This window comes from Anabas testudineus, chromosome 17, assembly GCF_900324465.2.
Source record: "Anabas testudineus chromosome 17, fAnaTes1.2, whole genome shotgun sequence".
Lineage (NCBI taxonomy): Eukaryota > Metazoa > Chordata > Actinopteri > Anabantiformes > Anabantidae > Anabas > Anabas testudineus.
In genome coordinates this window covers 15,864,714-15,885,897 of record NC_046626.1, presented here as the reverse complement: position 1 = coordinate 15,885,897, position 21,184 = coordinate 15,864,714, and the positions used below count along the sequence as shown (strand labels likewise).

The 21,184-nt window shown below is 40.4% G+C and overlaps 1 protein-coding gene across 1 annotated transcript in view; it reads left to right on the top strand.

Annotated features, from left to right (window-relative positions):
- Positions 1-3,616: 3,616 nt before the first annotated feature.
- Positions 3,617-21,184, top strand: part of insra (insulin receptor a) — a 43,993-nt gene continuing 26,425 nt past the window's right edge. The window contains exons 1-2 of the mRNA XM_026374535.1: positions 3,617-3,716; positions 11,569-12,117. Coding sequence (XP_026230320.1) covers positions 3,617-3,716; positions 11,569-12,117 — 649 coding nt within the window. The remainder of the gene's footprint in view (positions 3,717-11,568; positions 12,118-21,184) is intronic.

Below are 21,184 nucleotides of genomic sequence, written 5' to 3'. Positions count from 1 at the left end.
AAAAACACTTTGCTTGTTTTGCTCATGTAAATCTGTGAGTAGCTCGCAAGTGGGAAGTGGGACACTGTGTTATCCAGTCACTCACTACATCTTTATCTTTAATCTCATTATGGCACCTTCCTCCTACAGACTGCACACTGAATACAGGATTATGTTGAACATATAGTATTCACAGTGGTGCAGTTCAGCAGCGGTGAGTCCTCTATAATGCAACATGTCCCTGAATTGCATGACAGGAAAACCTTTCTGTCCTTACTGATGCTTGTAGAAACGTGCTGGTGAGCATCACCTCTGTTGCCTCAGCTTTCGTTCGTCCATTGCAGACGTGTTGTTGTGCCCACATGAGAGTTTCCCTCTTGTTCTGGTAAATACCTGTGATTACCAAGTGCTGATGAGATGTTCTCCTGTTTCACTTCCCACTGAATCAGTGCCTGCATCATCAACAGACAGTGCTTGGCGTACGTTCACAACACCTGCTTGATTTACGGACAATTTCAGTCAGATAACATTTCACAATAACTTGATGATTGAACGTGCCTGTCAGAGACACAGCTGCCACAGAAATCCTGTAATCGCAGCTTTTATAGTATTCCAGTAAGATCTATTTTAGTACAATAAACAGGACCTGATCGTCTTGTACCAAACGTGATTCTGCTTTGATGGAGGATGTAAACAGGTAGTGAATTAGCGGTGGTACCAGACATAGCATTATTGTGGCACAATTGCAATTATACACAAACACGCCGGGAAAAGCAATCTCGGATATTTTCGGCCACTGCATCACAGCATGAAAAACGCAATCCTGATGTTTTTCTTAGTACGTCTGAGTGTGAGAACATTGCAGGATCAAAAGAAAATTAAGCTCTGTTTTTAAAACAATGGTTGAACCACACTCGGATTTTCCATCCTCATTGTTTCCTCAGCTTCCTAAAATAACACAGGATCATCTTCACTTTCAAACATGTACAAACTCTGACCGGATACAGCCTTTATATGGTCTTTGGGTACTTCTCTCTCTTTACTGGATGCATGTCTATTTGTGTATTTAAGATGCTACATGCGAAGAAGAAAATAATGGGTATGAATGAAGTTAGCATTGAAGGACAGTGTAATTAAAATTGCATCTTGTGATAAGTACACATCAGAAAATGTAAAATAACGCAGCTGAAAACAGTCACATTCTTCATTTTGTCTTTTATCGGGTTGTTAATCTTCTAATAGTGCTTTGACTGAGGGACACGGTGAAGAAGGGAGATTGTAAATTTACTGGTCACTATGAACTAAGGATGAACTTTTCACTTGTTAAAACTAACTATATCTATACTATATGTTTTTATTCTGCTCCATGGTCTAATGTTCATCAGCATTTGTTTGTGTCAGAGGAGGGTGAAAGACCATAAAAGCTTCTATAGCCAGTAGGTAGTGAGTAGCAACCCAGGAATAATTATATTATGTTATTGAACCACAGACGGATTAGATTTTCTGTCAGTATTGATTCATTTTAAGCGCCGCTCAGCTGGTTGGATCTGCTTCTCTATTCTGAAGAATTCAGGCCTCACGTCTTTTCTTCCCTTTGTCAAACAGTCAGCTATTGTTTAAGATCATAATATATTTCAACTCCGAATTAGAAGCAGCAATAATTCACATACAGCGTTTATCTATAAGTCAAACATTTGTATAAACATCACCCAACAATGCAAAGATGCAAAGCTTACATAAGGGTGGAAAATACATATATAATAATTTATATTAAACATAGTTAACAACTGTACTTTTAAGATATTACATATATGTTAAGACAAACTGTGTGTATATAGTTTTAAAATATATATTTAATTTTTATATATTTTAGATACTTATAATTTGCAAATCTAGTTGATAAAACCTTTAATAATTTTTTTTACCTTGTTTTTTTACTGCACTTTGAAATCATATTTAAATGCTTTGATTGTTTAGCATTGAGCATGTGTTTATTTTCCTTATTTTATTTTAAAGCCATTTAATTAATTCATTTGTTTATTTGTCTAAAACCACTCAAATTAATTATCATCAAATTGTGTAAATTTGTCAGATTTGGCCAAAAGGCTTGTTTTCATGCACACCACCTGTGCAGGTTGATGTCAAAGCGAAGACAAACAAATGACCTTACAAACCATTGTGGTGCATATACAAGCACATGGCAGTTAAAAACATTTAAGTTGGACAACACAGTGCTTTGAAATACACAGTCAGTATTGCAATCCAGTACTTTTTGAACCAAATGTTGACACATTTATTTCCACAGCAGACAAATACTCAAACTCCTGCAAGATAGCTGACAGCCATGCCCTACCTAATCCCCCATATGTGCACAAGTAGCCTGGTGGTAAATTAAATAGAAATAGAAATAAATCGATAGCAGCTCAGATGGATATATACAGTGAGGTGGGAGTAACTACATTACTTTTAACCACCTGACAGTGGGATCAGTTTGTTGTGTAATCCAATAAGCTCCAGTCCGCATTTCCCCTGGAGCCCATCTGGCTCACTGGCAGGGTTTGTTTACTGGCGGAGAGGCTGGGGAGAAGGGGATCCTACAGGACCTGGGAGACTGTACAATCTACCTCTGTCCGTGCAAGAAGAAAAGCAGAAAAACAACTGAGAAGTGCTCTCACCTACTTCTGTCTTCTGCAGACACATGCCAGGTCGTCGATCCTGACAGCTGTGCAGAGCATGAACACAACTTGGAGCATTTTCTTTGTGTTTTTTTTTTTTTGTTTTTTTAATTCCCAAAAAAATACCCCATAAAACAAGAGGAGCGGAGTGCAGCTGAGCCACGACGAAATCTTGTCTGTCAGCTTTTCGGACTGTGACTGAAATCTCTGCACGGACTGAAGAGGAGTTGTCGCTTTGGAGCAAATCAGTTGTGCAGAAAAAAAAAAAACTATTTCACAAGCAAAAAGAAGTCAACGGTGATGTTTTGTGCTCGAGTTGAGAGGATTTTACGAAATGCACGCTAACGTTACGCCACGCATGCCACAACCAGCCAGTCAGCAGCAAACCGCTCCAAAAAGCATCTGATTTAAGTCAACGGGCGCTTTTATGGACATTTTCATGCATGCAACTTTTTAGTATTTTTTTTTAAAAAGACGATGCATCGCAGCTGCATGTGTATGTGTATTTCTTTGAGCTGAACGGAGAGGGTCGGCGACAAGCAGCTCAAACTTCACTTGTGGCCTTGGCTAGCAGGCTAGTTAGCTAAGCTGCTAGCACCTGCGCTAGCTTCTTCTCGGCTAATAAGTCAGTGTTGCGCCTTTTTCCTCAGCGTAGGCAAACTCAGCTGGGACAATTTACCAAGCTAATGCGTGTAAAGACACAAAAGGAGCAGTCGTGGCCCCGGGGGTGACGTTTGCTAACGGTGCTTTTCCATGAGGTGGCTAACTTTAGCAGCAGCAGCAGCGTTAGCTCGTGTTTGAGTGAACACGCTGGAACCGTTCCTCCGCCCAACTTCCGGGATGTCTGCTGTTTATTTTTGTTTACCTGTTGGCCCACGCCGCAAAACAAAACCAGTCTCCTGAGGTGTTTCTCTCCCAGTGCGGACTGTCCTCCTCGCAAGGATTATTGTGTGTCGGCCCGGATGGTGTCGTATCCCGGCTCAGTTATGTGTCTGCGGACTTTGGGTTTTGTTTTGGCCGCTTGCTGCTTTGTGATGAGCTGTCATCCAGCGAGTGGAGAGAGTAAGTCTTTGTCACGTTTTGTCTTAGTTCATATTAAGCATTTAATTGTGTAAATGGCCTGAATAATTGACTTGTTGCATCTAACAAATTTAGTGAACAAAACGGGCATTATTGGACATACTGCGGACACAGAAGTGATAAATTGAACTCACATTTAAAAATGTTTGCGCAATTTCCAGCCTGTTACAGATGTGAGGATTAGCACTGAAATTTAGAAGCATGTGCACACACAATTAATTAAACTAAACTACACAGACATTTTGCACCCCAGTAATTATAATTAAATTATTAAAGGCACATATAAAATCTAAACTCTGTTTAAATTATATAAGCATTTGACAATAGGTACACAGACATGAATCTTGGAAAAATACTGTGCTACTATAAACATATTATATTAGTGATCTATACTGGAACCCTGCTGCAATATTGTTATACAGATTTTTCTGTTTTGTTGCTGCTGGTTATTTGAGAAAGTCACTTGCGCAGCAAGTTGTAGTCAGTCTCTGCATTGAAAGGGACAAAGGTTAACACTTATCAGCTATTTGAGTCTGCAGGAACTGTAAACAGAATGTTTTGTCCCAAATAAGTAAGTAATCTGAGAATTTAGAGGAATTAATAGGCTGTTATTGTATGTGGTAAAGCCTGCGTTTGGTGCTGCGGTCAGTGCAGGAATGTAACAATAAGCCCTCTTTACAGCTCCTGACAATCCCTTTTATATTCACCAGCCATCAAACCAGGGTGATAAGAATGAATGAACTACATTTGCAGTCACCCGGAGACATTTTCACATTATTCAAATGCCACAAAGACTTAACAGACTCACTGTTTTACACTTTCTTTAAGTTAGACTTGAAGAGATGATGTGTTGTGTTATTATTATCACTGTCTGTGTCTGTGTGTGTGTGTGTGTGTGTGCATTTTAAAGAGGACTACAGCAGAAGCCAGTCTGGTAAATATTCACTCATCGTCCCACATACCAGGAAATGTTGTAATTTTTATCTAAGCATGTAATTCGGTTGAGGTTACTGGCGATTTACAGGTGAGATAAAGAATTTCCGAGCTTAATTTGTAAAACAGCGATTCATGTGGTTTCTCTGCTGCTGAAGCTGTGCTCGCTTTTAGAAACAGTAAATAGCTTTGTTTAGGTGAGAAAACATTGGCTTGTGTTCCAACCATCTGTCACCATCTTTGTTTGGGGTCTTGCACTGAAAAATACAGTCCCCAAAATGTATTTAAAATGCTGGCAGTCAGTTAAACAAAACCAAATAAAGATTTAATATAAGCTACAACTAGCAATGTTATGTCTGACCAAGTATTTACTTTATTATAATGTAAGACCAAGAAAAACAGCACATTCTCACATATGGAAGCTGATTAGATAAAACACATTTTTGTAAACTTGTTTCATTAACTAATTGCTGCACCTCTTCTTTGAATCTCCCTTTTATAGACAGTTTTCATAATAGATTATTGTTCTCTATTGTGTTTATGTATGAAAAACATTTTTAAAATGATCAGTTTAATGAAATATCTTCAGATTGTTTGATTCAGATTCAGTTTGTCTATAAATATTATCACTCTTAAAGATTTAAGCCATAGTTTTTTATTTTTTGACAAAAAATAGTTTCAAGGTTTGCATTCGCGTGTTACACTGATTTTAGTAACTACTACTACTACAACCACTGCTTTATAATGTGGTATAAGTGGATATAAAATGTGCTGTGAAGGAAAAGTAAAGCACTGGCTGTCCCTCACCTTTCATCAGATTTTAGCGAGGGGTGAATGAAGAGATGTCATCAAACCAGTTTGAGCGTGATTTTATGACATAAGTCAAAAGCAGGTTGTGTAATTGCGCTGCAGCCTCTTCAGACCTCCTATCCTCCTGCTCCTCTCAGTCTCGAGAGTGAACCACAGAAGGGAAGAAGTGGAACCTGGGCCCCACACTGGCTGATTTCAAGCCGGACTGACGAGTGTCCAAGTCCAGAAATATTCTCAGCTTCTTGTTGGTTTCCGGCCAGCTCAGCTTCATGGAAACATTTACTTAACAATGGAAGCTCATAGTTAGTTGAAGTGTTAATTTATTTCTGTTGACAAGCTGTTACATATTTTTAAAGCTGCAAATGTGCTTCATGCTTTGTTACATACTTCAGATTTTATACTTTCAGCTGCCCCTGATTTGGGCCTCTCATGTAGTAACTTTACAATCTGTTCACAGATCATTTCATTTTCTGAAAAATAAAATAACAGTAGCAGTCCTGAGCAACACTTGCCGCTGTTCTGAAGGTACTTCCCAAATCCCCAAAGACTTCTCGTCATCTGGATGAAGAATATTTCATCTGCTGCGTGACGAGACAGATTTTTTACTTGTTTCTTAAGTTGCACCACTTTTTTCTGCAACTAGCTCTTAATTTGTCTGTAGTGTTTGCTTATCTTGGTGCCACATTGTATTGCCTTGTAGTTGCATAGAAAATAATCTGCTTGTATGTTTGTTGTCTTGTGCAAAACAAGCATGATGTCACTTCATTGCAACTACCTGCATATGAAACTGTTGCATCATTGGAAACAGGTTAAAAGTCTTTTTTTGTTGTGCAGACAAAATAGTTTTCACTCAGGTGGTTTAAAAAATGTATAACTCTGGAAATACCTTTAGAAATCACAGTTTATTCTTCATAAAAACAGATACTTGAATATGTGAGTTGACTGTAATGGCAATGGACAACAGGCACAAACTGGTGGTTCCCCTTAGGTCACGTGTGGAAGTCTCAGGTGGTTTGGTTGTCAGACTGCAGCGTATTTTTGTGCCTGATCACTTTATCAAGACTGTCAAACAGCAGGGACTCATGGTGAAGCCAGCAGCAGCCTGTGGGGTATCGCCAGAGCTGGCCAGAGCAGGTGTTATAGACGGGCAGCAGTCCAACAACAAGGCACCCTTGATTTACGCCTCCCGTTAAGGAGAGTAATTGTAAGGTGATGAAACTGTCACCTCCCAACCACTTGTCTGAAAACACAAAGACACAAAAACACTACTACTATTGTGCCAAGCGCTGAGAGTCATAAGTACTGTATGTTTGACATGTGCACAATAGATCGTTTTTTATACTTGTCATCCTCAACAATGGCAGTCCAGCACTGGCTGACAGGTTAATGTTTGAAAATGACTGTAAATACAGATTCACAGTGGCCTGACACACCTGCACACTTTGTGCACAGAGGCGCCTGACAGGGGAAGCCTCGTTTGTATCGGATCTTCACCCTTGACACTGTGCCGCTGTAGCTTGTTGTTGTGTTGAGGTAATAATTACCTCCCTGCCAGCGTTATACTTGATGTCCACATGAATTTAAAGTCTGCTTTGAATCCTAATGCAGCCTGCAAATGGAGGCGTGCATGACTTTCATCACAACACTTTGCATCTAAGTGTTAAGTCACTCCGCTGTCTCACAAGGTTTTCATAGTACAGTGCCCTAAATTAAAATTAAAACATTGTAGACTTTTCTTTTTGTGTTAAATAAAATTGATTGTCTTGCTAAGCAGCAGAGAGAGTAGATGTGTAAGCAAGGTCAGCTGGTGAACAACTGAATCATCTAATGATCTTTGGTCCAGAGCCATTTCTCCACATCACACAATCCCAAGAGGGAACTTTGTGGTTTTATAGGCTCTCTCTTTTACTCCATTGCAATCTATTTAAAGACTGGTGCCTGAATTACTCTGGTTTAATTTTGTTCCCTGTTCTGTTGCATTGTTAATGTGCTGCGATTGCTATGTCACCCTTGTCAAACAGCTGGTACATTTGATAACCTGCTCCACCCCTGCACCTGCTTATAAGACATTTATAGGAGAGCCGCCTGTACTGGTGAGGATAGCCAGTATTCCTTAGGGTTGTAGTAATGTCACTTTCTAACTACTGTAATATCTAATCCTGTGCCACTGACGCTACTCTTTTAATTCACTCTCATTCAAGCTCTTAGCCTTTCAGAGTTAAATGCTTGAATGCAGGCATATTAGACCTTAAGGTGAAACAGTAACTCGTGTTACAACAGTAGTATATACCATTATTTCTTCTATTCAGATGTCTGAATATAGGCAAAGTTATTGAAAGTTGTCGTCACAGTACACTTAACGCAGCTCAACGTGGATTACATCACATCAGCTTGGGAAAACGTGTTTCTGTGACATTTTGTGGATGTGCGAAACCTTGAAAAGGGAAGTGTTGCAATCACTTGAGCGCTTATGTTCCCGCAAGCCTACTGAGACCTCGCTACTCTGTGAGGCCCAGAGATAATATAGTCCGATCAGTCTGAAAACCTGTGGCCCCCTGTGCCCCTTCCTAGCCTTCATTTACCTTGTCATAAAATGAGAAGCATCACTGCCTGTTGATGCTTGCAGCTGTAGTGAAAGAATTGTGGCTTTGTACATTGTGTCATTGAGCACACAGTGGCCAGAGGGGAAGCTCTGTGTGTAGGGCTGATTCCCTTTTAGCGTAGCTACGTATAGTATTTGTGCTCTGCATTAACTCAACCCTGCTGATTTCAATTTAGGTCCATCTTGTGACCTAGACCCATTTACATCTTGCGTTCAATACAGTATCTTTATGGATTTATTATTCGGACAACAGTGTCGCCCTAGTTGTCAGGGTGGGCGTCATTTGCATTTAATGTTAATTATGTGGTCGTGTCGTAGCTTATTTGCATTATTGTACTGAATCATCACTACTGCGGATTTAAAATGAAACAATCAAGATGTGCTTAAAGTGTAGACTGCCATCTTCAATTTAAGGGTTTGCGTGAACATATTCAGTGGCTTAGTATTTGGACAAATCAACACAACCATAAATTAAATTATCATATTTAAAATTTGGTTTCAGTCAATGGCGGTGCTCTGCCAGCTGCTTTTACTGCAGCTGTCTTCAGCTTATTTTGTTTTTATAGACTTTTTTAGCTCCTCTGCCCAGTTGTCAGCCTGCATTTATTATCTGCAGGTTTTTCATCGCTTGCTCTGTTGCTGAAGTGGAGAACCATCATGCATCTCTCTTTTTTTTTTTTTTTTTTTTTTTTTTAATGAACCCTAAAAGTTTGCCTGACTGAGTGGAGCAGGCAGCGATAGAGTTTAGCACAATTTAATGGCAATGGCCAATAGTAATCTGTTCTTCTAATGACTCTCATTAGTGATTCAGTGCACTGTGGCTGTGTTTTCAGGCTGTCTGGCTCAAAGTAAGTCATGTATGGAGAACTGGAGCTGGCCTAGTCACCATAGTAACCTTTGTGATGTCTCCCAGTTTTTTTTTTTTCCTCTTTTTGAGCAAAACAGGGAGAATTAAAATTCTGGGCTGCACCTGGTTTGTTTTGCTTTAGTTGTGTCGTGTACTCAGTCGTCACGGACTCCGTTTCAGTCGTTAAATTTCCTCCTTCTGCCAAAGTTTTGTTCCTAAACTAAGTGTTCACATGGTGAAGTCAGTGTCGCTAGTTCGTTCTCTGCTACCGCTCTAAAATTCCTCACTTACACACCAGGGCTGCCATGTTCCAGTTTTCAACGCGAGCCACTATCGGTACGGCTGCAGTGTATTAGATTCTCTATTGGGAATGTGGAGCTAAAAATACTGGCTTGGCTGAAAGTTTACACTGATAGGAACCTGGACTCACTGCTCTGTGATGGACTGCCTTCTCTGCAGGGTCACTCAGTACGGTGCTGGTTGACTTTACTGACGCTACAGAACCACTGATCCCTCCTGTTGTACACTTTGACCGTCTTTGTTCACTAAACCGCTTCGTTTCAGTCTGTGCGGGGTCTTGTGTGAGAAAATGGAGGCGTAAAATGTCTTTGTTGATGGATCTGCAGTGGGTTGCATTTGCTGCAGAGTCATCTGGCAGTTACCATCAGTTTGATAGGAAATGTGTCTATTGGGGGTGGATGTGTTGAAATGACAGGTTTGTGGCACGCTGCTCATGCTTACAGTTGGGCAGGGCCACGAAGAGAGCTGCAGAGGTAAATGCAGCCAGGCCTCTTCTAATAGTCTGCAATTTAAACAATGTTAGCGTAGTTTCCATGTATTTTAAACAAGCCTCAAAGCTGTAGGCTCTAGCTGCAGTGAGCTTGTTAAGGTCATGGAGTGAAAAGCTGGTCGTCTGAACACTCTGTGATTGGACACCCTGTGTTTGTGTGTGTTTGTTGGTTGTCTTGTACTGTTATGTAACAGAATGTGTAAAATGAGCTGCAGCCATAAAGAGCTGTTATACCTCTTCCCCACATGGTTGACCAGTTGGCCTAATGTGCCCAGCTCGGTAGCTGGGTGGCTTGGTAAACAAATGCAGTGCTCTCACCAGGCAGCGCACCTCCAGCTGCAGCCACAGTTTGTGAACTGTGAAACTGGAGCTGGAACGTCCCTGCATGAGGCACCTGCAAAGGAAAATATTTTTATGTTTTATACAGAACAACCTGCATGTAACAGGGTTTGATTTATGTAGTAGAGGGGTTCCTGCAGCGGCTGCTTCTCAGCTGACATTAATCTAAAATGGTTAATTGGTTGATGAAAATAAGGATTTGAAAATAAATTAAAGACTATATTTGATTGAAAATAGCATAAAAACAACATATCAGATGTTGACAGTGAGAAATTTGATTGGTTTTGAAAAATATAAAGCACATTTCCCATTCCTGCTTGATGTAAGATTTGAACTTCCAAAAGTCAAATTTTCGTTTTAAGAAAAAGTCGTTTTAAGCTGCTTTCTTACTGCACCTCAGTCTGTCATAAAGGAGCTTGAGAGTTTTAGTTTGCATTCATTGGTCTAGCAGTGTGTGTGTGTGTGTAGTGAATGGTTTTTGGTGGTGCTCTTGGGCTCATGAAGCGATTTCCACTGCAGAATCATGTCTGTTTTTAATTAAATGTTGCCTTAGGGTCAGAACATCAAGGCCATCGAATACTGGTTTTCGTCTTTGTCCCTTACGTACAGAGATTTCTGTGGATCTTCTGAATCTTATAATTCCTTTGCAAAAAGTAGTGAACTTTGCCACGCCCTGAAAGAGTTAGCCTCTCTGGGATGCTCTTGATATGCCAGCATTTATTTTGAAATTAAAATTTAATATGTTGTGTATATGCTTAATTATAATAAATAATTGACAGATAAACAATCTCAAGTTGCATGTCCATAGTTCCATAGTATTGCGCAGTAACCCTGCTGCACAGTAGCCTAGTTAAGGAATTTCTTATTGGACCCGATCAGACATCTGGGTGAGAATTGACGAAGCCACAATTCTACTACTGTTGCAACACACGACCATTAGTGCTTCAGTTCTCCTCGCAGACAAATATTTTTATGCATTAGCTAATGTTTTTTATGGCCTGAAGTCACAGGGGCAACTCTACAAATCAACTCAGTGTAACGAAGGATGAGCACAGCCTCACTCCGATGACAGCGCTCCATATTTGACAGAGGCACAGAGCCTCATGTGGTTGCTAAACAAAATGTCAGTGAAGATGGTCTGGTCTTCATCAAAGGCAGAGACATAATCACATATTTGTCAGTAGAATATCCCCTCTAATTACAGAAAAATCTATTTTTTCCTCTTCCTTGAGAGCTCTGACTTCAACTTTAAACCCTGTTTTTCCAGTTAACAGAGCAGATGCCTTGACTAACACATCAGTTATGTTCAGCAGTTATAATGTGCTGACATCTGCAAGAGATTATTTGTCTTCATGAATTTATTTGTCCATCACCTACAATCCAAGAGTTGTAATTTTTCCTATTCATAAGACAACAGTCCTTTTTTAAATTTATTTTTATTTTATTTTGTATGATCCATACATGGAGGTATTCTTTTGTAAAGCGTTTGGTCTTTTCTCTTTTGTCGTTTCAGTTTGTCCCAGTAAGGACATCCGGAACAATGTGACCAACCTGCAGACGCTTCAGAACTGCACTGTGATCGAAGGTCACCTGAAGATCTTACTCATGTTCAGGACCAAGCCTGAGGATTTCCGGGGCCTCAGTTTCCCCAAGCTGACAGTGGTCACCGACTACCTGTTGCTCTTCAGAGTTTATGGCCTAGAGAGCCTCAACGATCTTTTCCCCAACCTAACGGTCATCAGAGGCAACAACCTGTTCTTTAATTATGCGTTGGTGGTGTTCGAGATGCTCCAGCTGCGAGAAATTGGCCTCTATAGCTTGATGAACATCACCCGAGGAGCTGTGAGAATTGAGAAGAACCCAGATCTCTGCTATCTCTCCACCCTGGACTGGTCCAAGATCCTGGACTCAGTGGAGGACAACTACATCATGGCCAACAAGAATGACAGAGAGTGTGGAGACGTTTGCCCAGGGGTGGCCATCGGAAAGACCACCTGCCAGACGACCACCATAAATGGACACTTCAGTGAACGCTGCTGGACACAGAACCACTGTCAGAGAAGTAAGTTATAATTCTGTTGACACTCATCGGTTGTATCTGTTGTCATGCATTGTGTAAACAACAACAGTGTTGCCCGGTGCTGCTGATCCAATAGCATAATCAGGAACTCATGCTGTTTGTTATTGGGAGAATGGTGAAAATAGAAACTTAGTAAATTAAAGACTTTCTCCTTAGTGGTTTACAGTCCTAAATACAGCCCAGTTTCCAGTTTATCAGAGACAGCAAGCTAAAAACAAATGCAGTCTAATGCAGCAGCTGTGCAGGAAACCTTCTCCCCACAAAGATGATGACAGATCAGATTTCTATCTTATATCTCTAATATACTTTATAATACAACCAAATAAAAATAGTATCTGGTTACCATAACATTACCAAGACTATATAATTATTAAGGCTTACCACATTACAAGATCACCTGTCACCCAACATCCACAGGCTTTTAGTTGGTCTTTCAACCACATCTCCATCAAAGGGCGGCGCTTAAATCAAGATTATGATGCTAAAACGTCACTTGCACTACACTTATTTTATTTTAGCTAAAAACTAATGATGTACTATCATATATATTTGTTCAGTAGCTCTTCTCAGCTACTTTCCGTTAACACATCATTATTTTAATTTCCCTTCTGCATTTACCACTGGTGTAACATTTACAGAACATCAACTCATCATTTGGACTAAACAAAGGCCAGCGCCCTTTGTTCATCAGTATGAATCACGAATTACTGTTTAAAACTTGTTTTACCAAACGTGGGTCGTGTGCCTTTTCAATGTTGAAATGTCAGCACTGTGTCATGTGCTCAGGTTTTAGTTAAGTAGGCCAACGTCTGTGTCAATGCAGCTTGAACCGTACTCTGATGTGATGCAACATTTTGCCACAGAGCCTATGAATGTTTACTCTCAATGGACTATAGTGTCCATGTTGTGTTGTTGTGAGGCGAAGAAGATGATAGCCTTCGTGCCACAAGTCTCATTGTTCCCTGCAAACACCGCTCCAGGAGCGCGGTCTGTTCACCTCTGTGTTCTGGCTTTTTCTGTATCACAACAAGCCCACCCATTTCACACTGTCAAAGAGTTCAAGTTCAGGTTCTGAGAAGAATTTGGCGCATGGGTGCTGTCTGAACACCTTGGCTCGCACCATTACGCAACCCTGCGTACATTAGTTGAACGGCTCTTTGAACTACTTTCTTTGCACGTCTGCCTTTTCAAGCCCCTATTAATGTTTGTTGGTGTGGCGGCTACATGCAGTTCATGTAGAGCCGAGTTTTTCCACCATTCATTTTGTGCTTGTTACTCGTAGACCCAGAAGACCTATTGTCAAATTGTGGTGAATGTCAAGGCGGAAGTGTCTTATAAAAAAAGCCTCACAGCAGAAATGGTTTCCTAATTGTTTGCCATTTCTGATGATAAATCAAAACCAGACGCTGACTGGCAAACACTGATCTCCACATGGGCCTGCATTCGGCCCTGCGGTCTTGTGGTCTAGGACCTGCGGTTTGTTTTTTTTGTGCCTACTTTCACTAAAGCATAAAAACACTTGTTAATCCCAAGCTACAACCACAGGGCAGAGTGAAAGGCATTCAGTGTCCTCTTCAGATCTTAGTCCCTGTTTTATAGACCCGCTGTAGTTTGTAAAGTGATGTGCTTACGGCATTCTTTACCTCTGTTCGTCTGTCAGGGGTTTTTTTTTTACTGCATTGTGTGCATGTATAAACAAACATAGATGCTAGATCAGATAACAAAAGTAACATTGTAAAGATAAAACTATCCTATTTAAACTAGTTTTCCTGCACAATAGATCTCACTGTCACTGCCTTGTAGCTGTCCTAATAAAAAAAAACATTTGAAAAATGGTGATAGTTATCTTTAAGAGCTTTTTCTATTGCAAAGAATAGACAGTGGTTAAGTGGTGTAAATGCCAGAGGTGATTGCAGGTCACGCATAGAAAACAAAGCAACAGAACACGAGGTTTGGCTTTGCTCCCATGTTTGGAGTCACAGCCCATTTTCCCTCTCAGCGTCTATAACTGGGATGATTTGAGGTTCTCTCAGAGCAGCCGCTCTTAATTTCCCCCTCGTCTTGACACAAAATCGGGTGTGTCCGTTCACCAAAGTGGCAAAGTGACTTTAGTGGAATTGTTCATTACTGAAGCTGATTAGATTTGGCTTCCAGCAACCACACACACATACACAGCCTGTCCAAACAAAAGTCACACTCTAATATTTCATTGGCCATCCTTTAGCCTTGATTATGGCACACATTCACAGTGGCATCATTTCAATAAGCTTCTGTAAAGTCACATTTTTTCTCGTCCAGAGTTGCATTCATTTTTTCACCAAGATCTTGTTTTGATGATGGGAGAGTCGGACCGCTGCACAGTCTTCTCCATAACATCTAAATGTTCTCAATGGGGTTAAGGTCGGAACTCCGTGGTGGTCAATCCATGTGTGAAAATGATGTGTCATGCTCCCTGAACCACTTTTTCACAATTTGAGCCTGATTTAATCCATCAGGGAAGAACAAATCCATTGATGGAATAACCTGTTCATTCAGTATATTCAGGTAGTCAGCTGACCTCATTCTTTGGACTCATAATGTTGCTGAACCTAGACCTGACCAAATGTAGCAACCCCAGATAATAGCACTACACCCACAGGCTTGTACAGTAGACACTGTATGATGGGTGCATCACTTCACCCGCCTCTCTTCTTACCCTGATGCATCCATCACTGTGGAGCAGGGTAAATCTGGACTCATCAGGCCACATGACCTTCTTCTTTTATTGGACAGTTCTTAACCCAGTTTTAGTAGTTTCATCGTCTCCTTAGATGTTTTGTTTGCTTGATGCCAATAATTTGACCCTTCTGAAACAGATTAACATCTTTTCTGACATTGTTGTTTAAGAAATGAGAAGCTACTCACTGCATCAGTTAGGGTTAAATAACTTGTTTCCAGCTGACATATAATCATCCATGCAGTAATTATCCGATGGGAGGTTCTCTTACCTATTTACTTAGTTTAATCCAGGTGGTGACTGTTTTTTTTGGATAGGCAGTGTATGTCAACAGCTGTAATAGTTGCAAATACAAGTCAGGCTCGTATGAGGTGTTCATTGCGTGCCAGTCAGCATCTGGTGAATCTAATTTTATACTTGATGAATAAATTAAAAATAATAAAAAATCAGTACTGCCTTATCAAGTGTAAATGTCTTAATGTTAAAATTGGATTATAGCTACTGAAATCTGTGTATATTTGTCCACGAGCGTCCGCGGGTGTCTGTGTGCAGCCCAGAATTTATGACCATGTGTCCTGTACACAAAGTGCATGTGTGACAGTGTCCACAGGCGACCAGAGTTCCTATGTTCCGACTATTTTGGGGTATGTCTGGTCCTTGTCCTTGTCCTGGACTCTTTTGAAAAACACTTTTCTTGTAGCAATCAATGGTTGTGAAACTCCTAATTGTGTTTTAATATCCAACAGTCTCTCTCAGTCTGGTGCAGAACAAATCAAGCCTTTATTTCCTTTTAAAAATTGAGTTGAAATTAGGAACCATTATGTGAAGGGAAATATTACTGTTAGCTATTTTCTTTTAATGTTGCACTATTTCTTGCCAAAACTCATTGAAGATAATAAGCATTTGATTATGTTTTGGTAATGACTGTTACTCAGCACAGCTTATTTGGTTGTTAGTACACCAGCCTGGCTGGCAACTAAAAATACTGGATGGGATTCAATAAGAAATCACTGGTTACCCCCTCGGTGTCTTATTTTCTTTGCATAGCTGCACTGACACAATGTCAACCTGTCCTAATTTTTATTTATTTTAAGTGTTCTTTGGGCTTTTTTAAGTCTGACCAAACTCTTTTATATAAAGAAACAATATGTGGTCGTCTGTTTTTTAGCTGTATCAGTGCATATAAGTTGAACTTTTAAAGTTTTACTGTATTATGTGCATACAAAAGTCTGAGTTCATTCAAAGTGTTAAGTTTTTCAGACTAGCTGTGGATTGAGGATCATTTCAGGTGAGATACTGGGAAGAGACAAAGGACCCAGCTTGGATCAATTTAATTGAGCCTATTTAAACCAATAATTACTTAAAATATAGTAACTGAGCTGATTGCACATTACATTTGTGGTGTTTTCTGTGTCATATTAATTAAAACGAGCTCTTTAATAGCTTCCCTTTTTTATATATTCTCATTCTCTTGCACGCCCATCACCAATCTCTGAGCAATAAATAAATGAGCATATATTTCTCAGTTGGCTATATTAGTTAGTTTTTAATTATCTGTTTTCTTCTTGCAATAACAACAGCCCGTTAGGAATGCTTTCCTCCTCCTCAGTCACCGCAGCAGCTTTCACCATCGATTCATTGCATATTTAATAATCTTCCATACGTGAAGAATAGCTCTTAAAAGACCCCAACCTCTGTTTGATTTGCCCCTTTCTGCACTTGTAATAGATAGTAGTGTCTGTAGCCTGTGGACAAAGTGACGATAGTGTTGCTTTCATTCAGGCTGCCACAGCTGGGTCACTGAAACCCACTTGGAGCCAGATCAGGTGAGGACCCGAGAGCGAGACCTTTGATATGAAGAGTCTAAATTTACTCACATCACATTTATCTGTCCAACGATCACAAGATGGAGTTGGAGATTTGTCAGGTTCAGCTTGTGTGTGTGTGTGTGTGTGTGTGTGTGTGTGTAGTGTTGGTTGTAAATCACACATGGAGTTAACCTCTGCGTGTGCGTGTGTGTGTGCGCGTGTGTGTGTGTGTGTGTGTGTGTGTGTGTGTGTGTGTGTGTGTGTTCAGAGTGGACGGCTATTGTTTAGTCTTGGTGCTAGGAAACAAGGGAGTAACACTGTGGTGTAATCGTGGATATGAACACATCACTCATTTGCCCGGGCTATACCAGACGGAAAAGCCAGGTCACCGGTCACTACGGGGGCAAGGGGATGGGTCCCGCCTCACTGTTGACCCCAGCTCTCGTCTCCGTTCAGTTTGTCACAGCTCCGACACGCAACGCTCAGCGCTGGCGCCACGATCCTTTTCCACCCCGAACAATGGTGTTCGTGAAGTTCAGGGAGCGCTCTTCTCAATTGTTTCCTGTCTTTGTTGGTCTGCTTCCTGTCAGAGGTTGTGAATGGACACAGGCCCGGACACTTTTATAAGACCAAAATACTGATGTGTGACCCGTGGAGGTCAGCGACACAGGAAAAATGAAAAACCTAGCTGCTAGTAAAGCTGTCTGTGTGGGAATAGGAGGATGTTGTTACTGAGCTTTATTATTTTGAGATGGAAGTGACTCCTGGTTTTGACAAAACCTTGAAGAAACTGTTTCTGTGATGTTATCTTCATTGACTTGACCCTATTATTATTTTGAAACCTGGTCTAAACCAGTTTAAGCAGCTTAGACAAGCTCACGTATTCATCGTCTATAACATTACCACTAAAATATGAAGTATGGTTGAAACTCAAGGCAGCCTCGTTCTCCTCTGATCACTTTAATCATTCCTACTGTTTCTATTCTTGTCATGACCTCAAAGATTCTCATACTCCAAGGTCGATGTTGGCACCTGAGTTTGATTTAATTTTAATGTTTTGACTAAAATATTTATAAGCTTAATTAAATTTTATTTTGTTTGGTAGTTTTAGTTAAATTACATCTTAGTCTAGGCTCAAGTATTATTTATATGTTTATATAATAATATACTTATAAGCCTTTTGAACAGCTGTCGCCATCTTTTGTTTTGCGAAGTCACCATGGTCACGAGTTGTTGTTGTTATTACTTTGGGTGGTGGAGGAAACAGTTTTACTGATCAGGAGATGTAGTTTGCGATTTCACAGAAGCTGCAGGTTTGAATTAAGATGGTAATTAACTAATGTACACTTGTGCATATTTCACATTATAGTTTGACTGTGTATTGTCAAAACACTCACACAAACACATTTCATTACAGCTCTCTGTTTAACCGGATCATTTATCTAATCATGAAAACTTGGGTTGCCAAGGAACTTTTTCATCAATGAAATTAACTCAAATCTACTGGCTGCTTCTCATTATAAATGACTTTTTAAAATCTGTTTTCATCTATAGAGGTTTGCATGTTTTTGTGTTTTACAACAGCAGGAAGGAAATCAAATTATGTTCCAACTAATTGAGACTTGAGCTGTTACAGCTGTTGACGTGAATGAAAATGTCCTGAGACCACCAGCTAAGACAACCTCGGTTTACTTTACTTCACAATGTGCAAAATGCGTTCACTCTCAGTGGGATTTTGTTACAGGGCTGCAGCCTCTATTCAGAAGACTCACATTGTGTTTAACCAATCATGATCCATACACTTGGATTTGGGCAGTTTTTCCCCATCTCTCCCAGATATATAGATTTTAAGAGACTTGTGCTGAAGCTACTCCAGCCTTGTTGTGCTGTTTGCTTCAGGTCAGTGTCGTGCTGAATAGTAAAGTGCCATCACAGTCTGAGGCCTCATGCCCTCTGGAACAGGTTTCTTTAAGGACTTCTCTGTATTTGGCTGCATTAATCATTCCCTCATTTACTAGACATAGTTCTTGGAGTTCTGCCCAAAGAGTTTAACTTTGCCTCATTAGACCGGAGAATCTTTTTAGAGTCCTTTAAATGTTATTTGCTCACATATCAGCTGCGAGCAGGCTGTCATGTGCCTTTTGCTCAAAGTGGCTTTGTCTAACCACCTCGCCATAAATGCGTGATTGATTGAGTGCTGCTGCCTGGGGGCTTCTCCAATCTCTGCAGGACTTCAGAAGCCAAAGAAGCTTCAATAAAATGGTTTTGAGTTGACATTTAGAAAGTTGTACTGAGCCACAAAAAAATTAAAAAGTAAAAAAAATAAAGCTGCTGTGCTGAATTGGCCACCGCAAAACTTTAAATACAAACCAGCTTTGTGTACCCAGTGCACGTGTCATGCAGCTATTAAAAATGCATGAAGTACTTCACTTCACCTAATCAGTAGAACTTATTTAGAATAAATTCTGGCCTGTTTGACCTAGTTTCTGTTGTGATTTGGAATCAGACACGAGAATGAGAAAAAGGAATCAAGTCATAAAAATCTGCCCCTTCCTTCGCAGCCTCCACTGTCTTCTCTCTTCTTGTGCAGTATGCAGATTGGTGGGTCTCTCTCCTAAATCCAGACCCCGTCTACACACACCATGAGTCCTTTCCTTCGAGCTGACTTAACTGTTCTGGCACTCAGTCTTGTGGAGCTGCACCCTGCGAACCCTCGGCACTCAGCCACTGGAGCCGTTCCCGTGGAATCCCAGACATTTCAGGCATTTGTTAAAGCTGGGCTGAAAGGCGTTTCTTCTTCTCCGCTGTCCGTGCTCACACTGACCATAACCGTCCGATTTACAAGCGCTCGCTGCTGTTTTACCGCTCGTTTAATTCCACAAGAAAATGTTTCCACGTAACTGCTCTCACAAGTTACACACAGCTTTGATCCAGATGTTTTATCGGCTTGTTTTTATCATTGTTCTATGATCTATTAAAGAAGAAGTGTTGGGTAAACTGTTTTGGTGTTGTCATGGCAATCTGTTGTACCTGTACCAATTTGTTTTTCTTTCCCTGAGTTTGTGTGTGTGTGCGTGCTTCGGAGAAGATATTGTCCAATATCATTCACTTCCCCTCACTCCATTAAATGATACTCGTGCGTCAGAGCCTTAATATTTTTATTTTGTTTGCACTCAAGGCTGTAAATGAATATAGTAAAGGAAAATATCACAAAGGCTGCACTTGAAAATGGTACTTCGTTAACAGCAGCCGATCCACAAAGTTTAATTTTGTCTTTTTAAGGTTTTAAAGGAGTGACTGAGTTGTTTTTACTGTGCTATAATCAAGTTTGTGTATGGTTGGAGGATTTAAAGGTCAGCGACAGGGGGGCCAGACTAGAGGCTGATCATCCTTGACTTCCTCGTGAACTTTTGCCTTTGTACAACATAAACAGCAGCTGTGATGACATAGATTAATGCTGTTACCATTGAGGTGACGGCAGAGAAAACTGTAGCAACAATAAATAGCTTTTTTTGTTTTTCGACGTCACTGTTGTTGCAGTGATTCAAAGCTTGTGGTAGAGTTTGTTTGACACTGCTCCCTCAGTTTCACATGGGATTGCATCTTACGTAGAGTTAATTTCTGATGACCTGCACAACCGATGCTCCAAACCAATGCAGGCTACGTGGGGGTGCCATGTTGCACAGGCAACCTCAGAATTAACAGCAAGTGTATCTGCAGCCTGTCCTGCTTACACTGCAGGGACTTTGCCCTGGCACCAGGATCCTTTTAATGAACTAAGAAACCAGGATCTAAATTTAGTTTTATATTTCTTCCTTATTTAAAATGTTCTGTTTTGTGTATAATGACTTTAATGCCACCATTTACCCCGGTGAAGATGTCTGTGCTTTGATTCTAAGGGAAAAAGAGCAGAAACTCACCTTTAGTGGGCCTCTTGTCTTCGCCTGTTTGACTTTTATGTGTCAGATTTTATATTTATTTCACATAATCTGTTATTAATGTGACGTGAATCATAAAAAGATGCACGGGGGAGATAGAAGCATTACGTTTTTAATAAGTTTATTAACTTATATTAGGAAAGTTTTAGGAATTTCACAAATGTATTACAAACATTCTTTGCGACTTGTGATCATTTTCTTTTCTGGTAACATTTCTGGTAAGAGCAGAGGATGAATATTTTCATTTTAAAGCAGACAAACGGTGGTATGACGTTGCATTAACGACATAAATGCTTTTGATCTCATAAAAGGTAGTCAAAGTCAACCACGGAGGTAATGATTATTTCAGTCTGACACTGAGCCCTGGAAGGGAATGTAGATTCAAGGCTGTGGTGTGCGTCATTTGCCTGTCAAGTAGGCAGTGTAATTGTCCATCAATGAGTGCTCAGTGTTTATCATTTCTATTCAGGTCACGGATAAACTGGATATCCTGCCTTCACATGACAGCGGCGTCAGGGCGACATTAAAAACGAAAAGTGCTTTTTCATGTTGTTTGTGTGTTTTTGTTCTATTAACAGAGGCCGGGG